The sequence below is a fragment of the Setaria italica genome, chromosome I, assembly GCF_000263155.2.
Source record: "Setaria italica strain Yugu1 chromosome I, Setaria_italica_v2.0, whole genome shotgun sequence".
Classification (NCBI taxonomy): domain Eukaryota; kingdom Viridiplantae; phylum Streptophyta; class Magnoliopsida; order Poales; family Poaceae; genus Setaria; species Setaria italica.
In genome coordinates, this window is record NC_028450.1 from 16,206,589 (window position 1) to 16,217,770 (window position 11,182).

The 11,182-nt window shown below is 44.1% G+C and overlaps 1 protein-coding gene across 1 annotated transcript; it reads left to right on the top strand.

Moving 5' to 3' along the window:
- Positions 1 to 4,011: 4,011 nt before the first annotated feature.
- On the top strand, positions 4,012 to 10,093 carry LOC101763010 (translation initiation factor IF-2, chloroplastic-like). The gene is made up of 6 exons (XM_004952315.4): positions 4,012 to 4,318; positions 7,670 to 7,683; positions 8,354 to 8,611; positions 8,696 to 8,971; positions 9,315 to 9,503; positions 9,854 to 10,093. Exons 1-6 carry the CDS (start codon positions 4,012 to 4,014, stop codon positions 10,013 to 10,015), a joined length of 1,206 nt encoding a protein of 401 aa, XP_004952372.3. The 3' UTR covers positions 10,016 to 10,093.
- Positions 10,094 to 11,182: the final 1,089 nt, after the last annotated feature.

Sequence of the window (11,182 nt, forward strand, 5' to 3'; positions counted from 1 at the left end):
TACTTGAAAAGGTACTACCCTAGTATATGGGTCGGAGCATAAGGATCAACCACGATGAACAAGCACACAGCCGATACAAAAGGAATCGTCTAGAGAAAAAACATAATCGTCCAAATCGGCCGATATATTATTCGGTACGGACGATGGGTTACACGGCCGACGCGGTACAAGTCGCCCTTAGAACAAAAAATAATTAACCACGCCTCTTCTTAAGCTCTCTCTCAACCCGACCTAGTTCTATCAGAAGGCGGATGTGCCGTTCTTCTATCTCTTTCATCGCGGTCTCCGCTTCAACTTGACGGGGAGGAGGATGACTCTGGTCCATTGCCGGACGTGATGTTCCTGCTGCTGCATCTTCAAGGATGATTTGACAAGGAACCGCGTGACTTCTGTCGGCTTGAGGTCGCCGGTGGTCGTTGCTATCAAGGAAGTCCCAGATCCGTCGGATGTCAGCAGGGACGTGCTCTTTGAGTTCGTCACGATGGACCTTGATTAAATCCTTGTCTTCTTGTGACAACGGTTCGTCGGAGTACACGAGTTCGATGACTCGTTCGAGCTCAGGACTAAGACGCCGCGGCTGGGAAAAGCAACAATATACATATGGCCACCGAAGATGTGATTCTCTTCAGAGGAATTAAACTGAGAAAGAGAACGAAGGTGAAACTTTTACCTGATTGACAGAGGAAAAGGAAGAGGATGAAGAAGACATGACTGCAAAGCGCGCCGACGGGAACAAGTCAGGGAAGATAAGGCCGAGTTAAACGAGTGCTCTCAAAATAGAACCGAAGCCGGTACTTATAAGCAAAGAAAGCGTGGATGTTTGGTAGGACGCGTCCCATCAGAAGTAAAAAGGGTAATAAATAAGGGGGCGCCGTGAAGGATGGTCAAAGGAGGTATTAATGTTCGTACAAGACTACCAGTGCTTTTACAGGTCACCCAGAAGGGCGTTGATAGCCGCGATCGCTCGGCGCCGGATCTGATCGGCAGAGTCTAGGACCCGTTGATCATCCTCCGCCGATCCAGGGACTTCTGACATATGGCGGTGGAGTTTGAGGGCTTCGTGAGCCAGGTGCTGCCTCTCCTGTTTCAGATCGGCGATGACGGAAGGAAGTTCCTGAAGCCTCTTCTCTTCGGCGGTTATTGCTTTGGTCACCTGCTCCATCTCCTTGGCAAGCTCTGCTCTTCGGCGTTTGAGGTGATCTATCGTGCCGACAATTCCCGGGTGAGAGTCTTCCAGAAAGTGGATCCGTTGATGCACCTCTTGAGCTTGACGCTTGTACGTGTCTTCTTCTTCACGAGTCTTGGTCAACTTGGCGCGATCGGCCATGTGATGCAGGGCCCTAAAGGCCGGAATCCTCATTGATTCGATATATGCGGCCGGCGCCAAGGCTTCTTCCACTTCTTCTGGTACTCGCCTGCTGACGTCACCAAAAAGTTGCCGAATCGACGAGGCATCTTCTACTAATCGGCCGATGTCCTCTTGAAGAAGAGATCGTATGCTTGCAAGTTTGGCACGAACGTCATCAGGAACGGAGCTCAAAGTGACCTGATGAGAGGCGACTTCCTCATCATCGGAGAGTGTGACCGCGAACGAAAAAAGACTGTTGTTGGGGGTGTCCTGTTCCTGGAAAGTAGTAAATCAAAAAGAAAACAAATCGGCCGATGGTGATAGCAAATCGGCCGATTAAGGGTGGGAAATCTCTTACCTCCTTAAAATGGATTTCTTCAAACTGCGTTTGAGAGACCGTTACCCTCAATTCAGGGGCTGGTACCATTGGTTCGTCAGAAGAAGAAGACTCCACAATGATTGGCGCTTTGCTCGGGCCAGCTTCTCGAAAGATGACCAATGGTTGATTAGGCGGGGCACTTAGCGTGCCGGTGACCTGTGTCAAAAAATTGAATAAGAACATCATTCAAATACTAGGAGAATGGGTTGAAGGGTAGTATACCTAGGCAGATGGAAGCGTTGGCGTTTCGACGACCGATTGGGTTGCTGCCGATTGCTGGGGGTCCACGGAGGTGATTTGTGCAGTCTAATATAAGAGGAGTCAGTATAGAGATGGCAACCGGGAAGATCGGACAACAAGTTTACCTGCATGGCCTCCACCAGTAATGATGCAGCAGCTGCCCCAGCTTCCGTGACGACTTGAATGTCTACTTCTCCAGCAGTTGGAAGGGACGGTGCGACCGAAGTCTCTGCCGATGTAATCATAGGAGGATCAGCCGATTCTATACGAGCACGTACTCGGCGACTGGTCTTCTTGAAACCTTCTTCTACACGTTCTTCGCTCAACTGGCGATAACGTCCATGGAAGGGGCATGATAGCCGATAAGGGGGAAGGTGGTGTATGGATAACGGTCCTCTATCGGCCGGCCACTCCGGCTGCGTTTTGGGGGAACGTGGTTTTCAGACTGAGTCAACAGCAAGAGTTAGTATATGCGTTTAACAACATTAGTAAGGAATGAAAATCGGCTAGGGAAAAATACCTCGGCATTCGGATCGATGTTGGCTGGATCCAGGAGGTTGTAGTATGTCGATGCAGAAGTGCAGAACAGGTACTGTTTCATTTGGCCCACCATAGCTTGAATGGTTGGACGGCAAAGGGGGCTACTATCCATTCATTCAGGTCTATGGTACTGGAGTCTGGGATCCGATCTCGCAGCCGATTATAGTCAAGACCCTTGGTGAGTTCATCTCTGAACTTTGCTCGGCCGGCGAAGTATGCCTGAATCGGCAATTGACCCATGCCGAATTGCCGTGCTGCAACGGAGGGGTTGTAGAACTCATATGTAGGAGCATCCTTCCCCGAGAAGAAGTTGGCCGGTAAGATTCCCGGTTTGATTAATTCGTCTGTGAGGTCTTCGTCGAATCGGCCAGTGGTCGAGTCAAAGCAAGAAGGGAGCTCAAAGATTGGGTCATCCCTCTGATAAGGAAACCAGACAGTTGCATCTTCACTGAAGCCATTATAAAAACACCGGAAGTATTCGGCCACCTTGGTAGCAGAGTACGAGCAACCGGAGAAGGCCGATGCTGCTTCGCCGAAGGATGTACATCGGCGTCGGACAGTGGGATTCTCTGCCGATTCAATGTTGGGGAACATCATGTGCTCTACTCGCTGCTGAGAAATCTTGCTCATGTACAGGTTAAGCCATAAGTTGATAAACCACCAGGGTCCACCAGGGTTTCCAATCAGCTCCCCTTGGGATAATTTAACACCGATTTGGTGAAGCATGTGGTAGGCTGCTCCCAGTAGGTGCTTTCCGAGGGGAACAGAAGTCCCTGCCGATAATGCCTCGGCCAGAGCTTGAGTGTTGGTGGACGGACCAGCTGCTCTCCCACAGAAGAAGTGTTTTTCCACCAAATCATTAGGAAGGCCGTATGCTCTCTGTTCTCGACTGATCCGACCCTTCTATTGCATCTAATGAACCCCTTCCATCCGCCGATTCCCCTTGTGTCCAGCCGATGAGATGTCGTAGCTAAAAGGCGAAAAGGGGTGTCCGGGGAGGAAATGTCCAGGCCGGTCAGTAAGACTACATCGGCCAGAGTGGGGGTCATGGGTCCGTGTCCAAAAAGGAATGCATTGAGGGCATCGGACCAGAAGTAAGAAGCTGCCATCACTAATGGCTCGTTCCGTTCCATTTGGGACAAGGATAGATCCATGCACTGGCCGATTTTGAGCTCGTCCCATTGGACCTTCTTAGAGGCGGCTATCAGCTGGTACCATTCCCTCCAGCCGGGAGTTTCATTCGGCCATGACCTAAAGGTACCCAACCAATGATCTAGGTCCATAGTTGATTGCTTGAAAGGGACCCTATGGGTTTCCAAATTGATTAAGTCGGTTGGATCTGGGTTTCCCATGGGACCAAGGCAGATAAGGCCGGGGGTTTCTGTGAGGCGAATGGTAATGTGATGCCTAACCGCCTAAAAAAGGAAAAGGGGGTGCGGGAGTAAGAAATAGATCTAAAGTAAATGCATTACTAATAGGGAAAGTTTCGGTAATGACCTCCGGGATGAAGCTCCTCGTAATCGGCGGGATCGCTGGTGCAGCTGCAGATGATGAAGCCGCCAATGGGATCTCGGTTGAAGCCCCAACTTTCACTGACGGAGTTCCTTCTCCCGTCGATGGAGCCGCCGCCGTTGCTACTGGAACCTCCGCCGAAGGCGCCATCTCCGGAGCTTTGGGCGTTGGTGAAGTGCCTGAAGGTGCCGCAATTGGAGAAGTAGGAAGGAATGTGAATGGAAGGAGGCGCCGGAGAACTGGAGGACTAAGGAAAGCGCTGGAGGGAGAAGAAGGCCTGTGCGCTGAGGAAGGAAGACGTGAGCTCGTAAGGGAAGTACGGGATGTGCTGATATTTAAAGGAGGTCTGAGAAGGGGTAAAAGTGGAATTTTTACCGCACCAGCGTTTCGAGTTTTTCGGGAGGAGTGGTTGTCGTGGGCGCCCGTTTCAAAAAGATTGCAATCATCAGGTTGGAGACCGCGAAACGGAAGGATATTTTCATTGCGCCTGTTTCGGACGGGAAGTTGAAAAGAATTTCGAAGTAAAGACTATGTTTTACTCCGAAATTGGGGGGCATGTGTTGACGCCAGATTTTGACACGAGTAAAATCGGCTTTAGAAGAGGAAGAAATTAGAAGATGCGGCGAGACACAGGGGCGACGACTGGAAATCGGCCGATTGGTGCTACAGTCATGGATCGGCCGATTGACTGTTGGAGTTCCGTCTCGCCCGACCCCTGAGGTCTGGGATCGGATGCGTCCGACCCTCCAAGAGAGGATCTCCGCCACGCCCGACCTTAGGTCCCAAGGTCGGAGTAGTCTGAGCTCTCGACACGTGGGTCCTAATCGGTCGTCCCTTGCCGATGAGGTGAATAGAAATCGGCCGATTAGGAGGCTGGAATAGTTGGGCCGGTGTGGGCCTAAAGAGCATTATGAAGATGAAGAGGGATTCAGCCCATGAAGAGCGTGGTTATCGACTTAGTACGAATCGTACTTGTAAATATTCATTTTCTGTTTAAGTTTAGGGATAGAGTCCTAATCGGATAAGAAGTCGCTTGTAACAGGCTATAAATAGCCACCCTTGTAGATCTGTAATCATCATCAACTCAATACAACAAACTACTATTTCCTCGTACTTACTTTCAAGCCGGCGACTTCGCCAATACTTTTCTCTTTTCACGAGTTCGTACGGGTTGGCGGGGCTGCATCAACTTGACCTCCGGCCGATCTTGTAAGTTCTGCTTATCGAATAATTTCTAAGCTTTAATTTCGGGCGCATCGCTGTCGTTTCGTTTAGATTTATTCATCAGTTATCGATATTTACTAGAATTCTAGGTTTTACCTGTTGTTCTGGTTTTATCACTAGTTATCCAGCTAGGAATCGGCAATTTCGGCTTTTCTTGTATTTCTTCATTTGATCTATTTATCTCACGCATAGCCGATTTAGATCTATTCTTAGTGTTGTTACTGTAGCGTTGTTTAGATTACTCCAACAGTTTTCTTTATTAACGCTGCCCGGTAATCGGCTGCATCATAGCCGATTTCTTTATTACAGTAAATCGGCCGATTCGCTGATAAGCTTCCTCGAGATCGGAACTTTAGCCGATCGCTACCTCTGAGATTTGACACGTTTCTCTCCCTACTAATCAACAGGTCAGATTGGCTGGCACGCCGCGCGAACCGCACCACGGCGATCACCCGAACAGGAGCTAAGCAGATTCTCCCGGGTCGTGTGTCCGACGCTGGGGATTCGACCAGTCGATTTCTAGCGCCAACACTATGTCAATGGGTGAATACAGGAGATAAAACAATCTTATACAGCATATACTTTTTTCGCAAGACCTCATCTCGAAGAGCAGAAGTATTGGCAAATGCTGTGCAACTAATCCAGAGGCGTATAAAGACACATCTTATGCGAAAGGAATTCATCAAATTACGAAAAGCCTCAATTAAATCTCAGAAGTTCTGGAGAGGTATTTCTTCCATTTCATCCATTTTTTTACTGCTCCTGAGATGATGGTGCCTCATATATGTCTTGTGTTTTGTCTTGCAGTTTCTGGCCATTTCATTCATGAGATGATGGAATTGAGGTTTGACTCCCTAAATCATTCTGGCTGATCCAATTTCATCCATGGTGTTGGTGTAGGATTGAGAATCAATCATTGAGACTGTATGCATTTTGTTGTTCTGGCTGATTTCTTAATGAGTGTTTTTCAAAAAAAATTTGCTTAATGAGTTGATTGAAAGGACAGATGATAATGCAATCGTGTTGTTTATTAAAAAATGGTTGTGCTTATATGTATGTTGAAAAGGAATTATTGATTATGTTTCCTTCATTCATGGAAACATCTGTCCTTACAATGTGTGGATATATTGAAAAATCATCATGTCTCTGTTGTTTCAGCTAGCCCGCTATCATCGATTGTTCAGATATAGGCCCTGACTAGAAATGAAAGCCTGATACATTTTCTTCTCCACACATTGAGCTAAAGTCTGATCTCTCAACTGCTGGGCTGCCCGCTTCGCAAATCACAATTTTCCACTGCTCATCTACGTAACTTCCTATGCGTTCAACTAAATGACTGAAACAACTTGCTTCCCAGTAGGAATTTACCCAATTCATGATCAAACTTTCTACTGAATTGAGGAGCATAAGAGAAAACTAAAGGAAGAATGAATTTACCCAATTCATTGTTTTGCTGGAACTCAGAATGTCGGCAATGCTCTGCTCAGCCTATTCATGAATAAAGTAAAGATTGAAGATCCATCGCGGACAAGGCTGTGAGCTGCACGCCTGCTTTTTTTTATTGACAGGACCAAGCGTCCATGCATGATGTACCCCAAATTATGTTTGTACTGGTTCTTTTATTACAGCCATGATATTAGTGGTCAGCTCCCTAAAACTTATTTTCATTCCCCTAACAATTCCAAGTGGCTGTTTATATATAATGCCCATTCTTTAATATATGATTGCAATCAGTAAATAGGTTAACAGCTGCCACTATGCTATATGTGTGTGTCCTCTTATCTATATGCAAATATTGTTACAAATAATTAAGTTGTCCTCAAATTTTTTGTTACAAGACATATAATTTTCTTATCTGTATTAAATCCATCCAGTTTGTATGCAGGAACTGATTTTGTAGATCCTATTGATTCTTCATTCCATTTTACTCTCTAGAGTATAAGCTTTCTCAACAAGGGGGTTGGAAAATCTGGTCCAGCAAACTGTACCCGATGTTCCTTGCTTTTTTCGCTTCTTGATGGAAGTCTGTACCCCGTATTCGTTCTATAAGTGCTGAAAACACAATTGTCATTCTATGTATTTGCAGTTTTGATCAGACCTCTACATTTGGCTTGATGACAATAGCTGGTTCCTGATTCGTGAAATGCTCTTAGAGGTTAGCTTCTATATTTTCTGCATATTAGTTTGGATTTTATTCATATCTGCGGCATACGTAGCTTCTGCATATTAGTTTGGATTTCTTGAAGGTTACGTGATGAGGAATCTTTGCGGTGCTTTTCAGGCACCTTATTTTCTTTGATGCTCCTTTATTGGGGAGGAGGCGCCTCTTGACGCAGGGACTAATCCTGATATGCTTTTGTACATCATAGAATGCTCAACACCTGAGACGTATTTGCAGTTTTCTATTTGTTTATTCTTATGTGAAGGTAACATTGCCCAGGTAACATTCCATTTTTATTTGATGTGCCAAATTCAGTAATTATCGATCATATTGGGGAAATGTGTCTTTCTGGAACCAATGAAGTGAATTGCATGTCAAATTTCAATGAAAACAACATGTGCGACTTAAAGAAATTTCAGTTGTAGCATACATTTGTATGATTCTTGACTTACAATATGGAGATCATTATTCATTCATGATCGTTGGATGCTAGATCTGGGAGAAGATTACTTGACCTTTGCTCGATTTGTGGAAAGATTTGACTGATTATTGTGACATTAGCTTTTGATTCAGATTTTTTAGTGTTGTGCCCCGATTATTGTGACGAGTGTCCGTAACGTTGTATTATGAGAATGCATCAAGACCCTCCCCTTTATTGAAATAAAATATTAGAACAATAAAGCTGGATCTTGATAAGTCACATAGATCACCATGCTAATTCCACTTTATTTTTGCTGCATTAATTGATTAATTATTTGAGAAAGGCTAGATGCAGATTAGTGACAAATTACACAATTTTCAAGCAGTTGTGACTGAACTTTAGTAAGTCGCTTTGTGCTGGTCATAGATTCTCCTAAGCAGTTTGACAGTGAAAATAGCTGTGTTCCAAACATGCATTATAACCAATGACTGAGCAGTCTTGGAACGGCGGTGTTAAGCATCCTGAACTTTTCTCAAAAAATGTTGGCAGGTTATTGGCCTGAATAATGTTCCCCTTGCTGGTGATGAATTTGAGGTTGTTGACAACCTTGATGTTGCACGTGAAAGGGCGAATGAGCGTGCTGGAACACTGGATATAGAAAGGATATCTGCAAAAGCTGGTGAAGGGAAAGTCACACTCTCATCAATTGCAGCATCAGTTTCATCTGCAAAGCAAGCTGGAATTGATACACATGGGCTAAATGTCATCCTAAAAGTTGATTTTCAGGTAGTGGCAACACTTGCGAGCGATGTGGACCTTTATTTAATATCTTGTCCTTTCTTTTTAAACAAAGTAACAATTGATCAACAGGGTACGATTGAGGCCATTAGGCAAGCTATCCAGGTGCTACCACAAGAAAATGTCTCTCTGAGGTTCCTACTTCAAGCTCCTGGTGATGTGAGTGTTAGCGATGTTGATCTGGCTGTTGCTTCGGAAGGAATTATATTTGGCTTTAATGTCAAAGCTCCAGGATTAGTTAAAAACTATGCTAAGAAGAAAAGTGTTGAAATTCGGCTGTACAAGGTGATCTATGATTTGATTGATGATTTGCGGAATGCCATGGAAGGTCTTCTTGAACCTGCTGAGGTAAACCGACACTTTTTATAACTTTTAAACCAGTTGATTTGATGAAGTCTAAAAAGTTAATGGGCTGTGTTATTACAAATTGAGGTCAACATGTTTTCAAAGTATAGGTATATCCTTTGCTTCAGGCAGAACAATTGATTTGATCCTTCAACTTTCATCTCAGGTTCAAATTTGTTACTCGACTATCAAATTGGCCAATCTAGACCTCAAAATTTTATTTGATAGGAATATTCTTTACTTTGTCGATTAGGATGCTAGCTGGGAGCTTTCCTATTTTTTGTAAAGACAAGTTATGTTACTGAACTACTTGTATACTCATCCTCAATACATATTTCTTCTCCAGGAGGAAGTACCAATTGGTACTGCGAAGGTTCGAGCTATTTTCAGTTGTGGGAGTGGCAAGGTAGCAGGTTGCATGATTACTACAGGAAAAGTTGTTCAAGATTGCAATGTCCGGGTCCTTCGTAAAGGGGAAGAAGTATATGTGGGCTCACTTGATTCCTTGAGAAGGGTGAAAGAAACTGTTAAGGAGGTACTCAAAATCATCAAAATTCCTACTGCAGTTCACTTCTTGGCTAAAATATTAATTGAAGAAACAATTTTCACCCTTTATTTTCATGTCTTGCTCAACTGGTTAGGGTGGGAGGTGTGATTGTGCACTCTAACCACCTAGGTTCAAGTCCCCTCTGGCTCGAATTTGGGTGCATATTTTTTCTTAATGAAAAATCACCTAGCTCCTCCTTGGTTGATCTAATTTTTTTTTCATGTCTGAACTGTTTTTTTTTCTCAGAGTTACTTTGTTTTGCTCACATGCATGATGTGTTTTTACATGTGAACAAAAAAAATGCTCATGGTGTGAACTGGATTTTTCCTTTCCACTAGGTTGGTGCAGGGCTAGAGTGTGGTATTGGGGTAGATGACTTTGATGAATGGGAGGAAGGCGATGTTGTAGAAGCATTCAACACTGTAAAAAAGGCAAGAACCCTTGAGGAAGCCTCTGCAACCGTGACTGCTGCTCTTAAGGATGCAGGCGTCCAGCTGTAGAATTGCGATGATCATATGCACTGAGCGGTTTAACAGCTATAGCAGCCTGTGGCCAACAATTTTTTGGCGACAAAGCTGGAGCGCATTGGTCGAGCTGCTAAAGAATCATAAGCATGTGCTTGTACAGAAGCAATGTTATGCAGGCCAATTCATGGTGTCTGAACTCGACCATGTTGCGCCTCCAGAGAGCTGCCTGCTGAAAATTGGTGTACATAGAAAAGATGGGATTAGCTGTTCTACCCTTTTTAGCTTTGCCTCTAACAAGTAGATAATGGATGTGTCTAATTTTGCGACTATTGATTTTTGACACGAGATGTAACCTGCAACGGTGATGCCATCATTGTTCAATCATCATCCATACACTTCATAATTGGTAAAAGATGTATTCTGTGGAGAACATATCAATAAAGAATTAAAAGGAGTGGGAAAGGAGTCTGCTCTCCTAATGTGTTACAAATCTGTCTTGAATCTATTACAAAAGATTCAGTTCATATTCTAGATCTTATGGGGCCCTGTTGTCTGATCTCTCCCACTTAGCTTGTTTGTGGTTTTATGGATCATGTGAAGTTACATAGTTTTAGTTTTGGCCACATGGTATAAGAATTGTAAAAGATACAGTTAGACTGACTAAGAAGTTTGGAAGTGTCAGATTTGGTGACCGACAATCCAGCAGGGGTTATCCAGGGGGTAGATTTGTAGGCGAGGGAGATCGTAAGATCAAGAACTCGAATGGTAACACAGAGACACATCTATAATGGCTTCTGCTGGTCATCTTTAAGTCCAGCACACAATTTTAATCCAGATGCTCTACTTGAAGGTCGGTCTCAATTGTGTTTGTCTTCCTGTGATTCATGTTTGCAGTCTTTTGGAATTGTATGAGTCCTTATCAAGAAAGATCAGCTAATTTTTTAAATAGAACATGAAAGTTTGCAATTAGTGATGGATTGAACTTGTACGGTGCTCTCTTCCAACTGGCGTATAATGCTTAAATGTAAATCTAAAATATATTGTTTACGATACATAACATGGATTTTCGAGGAAAGAAACAAAAATATATTTTTATGGGAGTGAGAAAATAATAGTGGCTAATGTTTTGTATCGCTTGAATTGTATTTTGCCCAATGTCTTGAGAACATAAATAATCCCCATGCAAATAGTGTTAATACA

What these genes read in the sequence shown, in the direction of transcription:
- LOC101763010 (XM_004952315.4), top strand. Translation starts at nt 4,012, where the DNA reads ATGAAGCTCCTCGTAATCGGCGGGATCGCTGGTGCAGCTGCAGATGAT. An exon ending in TCCTAAAAGTTGATTTTCAG is followed by an intron (nt 8,612 to 8,695) that starts GTAGTGGCAACA and finishes ATTGATCAACAG; the next exon opens with GGTACGATTGAGGCCATTAG. An exon ending in GTCTTCTTGAACCTGCTGAG is followed by an intron (nt 8,972 to 9,314) that starts GTAAACCGACAC and finishes TTTCTTCTCCAG; the next exon opens with GAGGAAGTACCAATTGGTAC.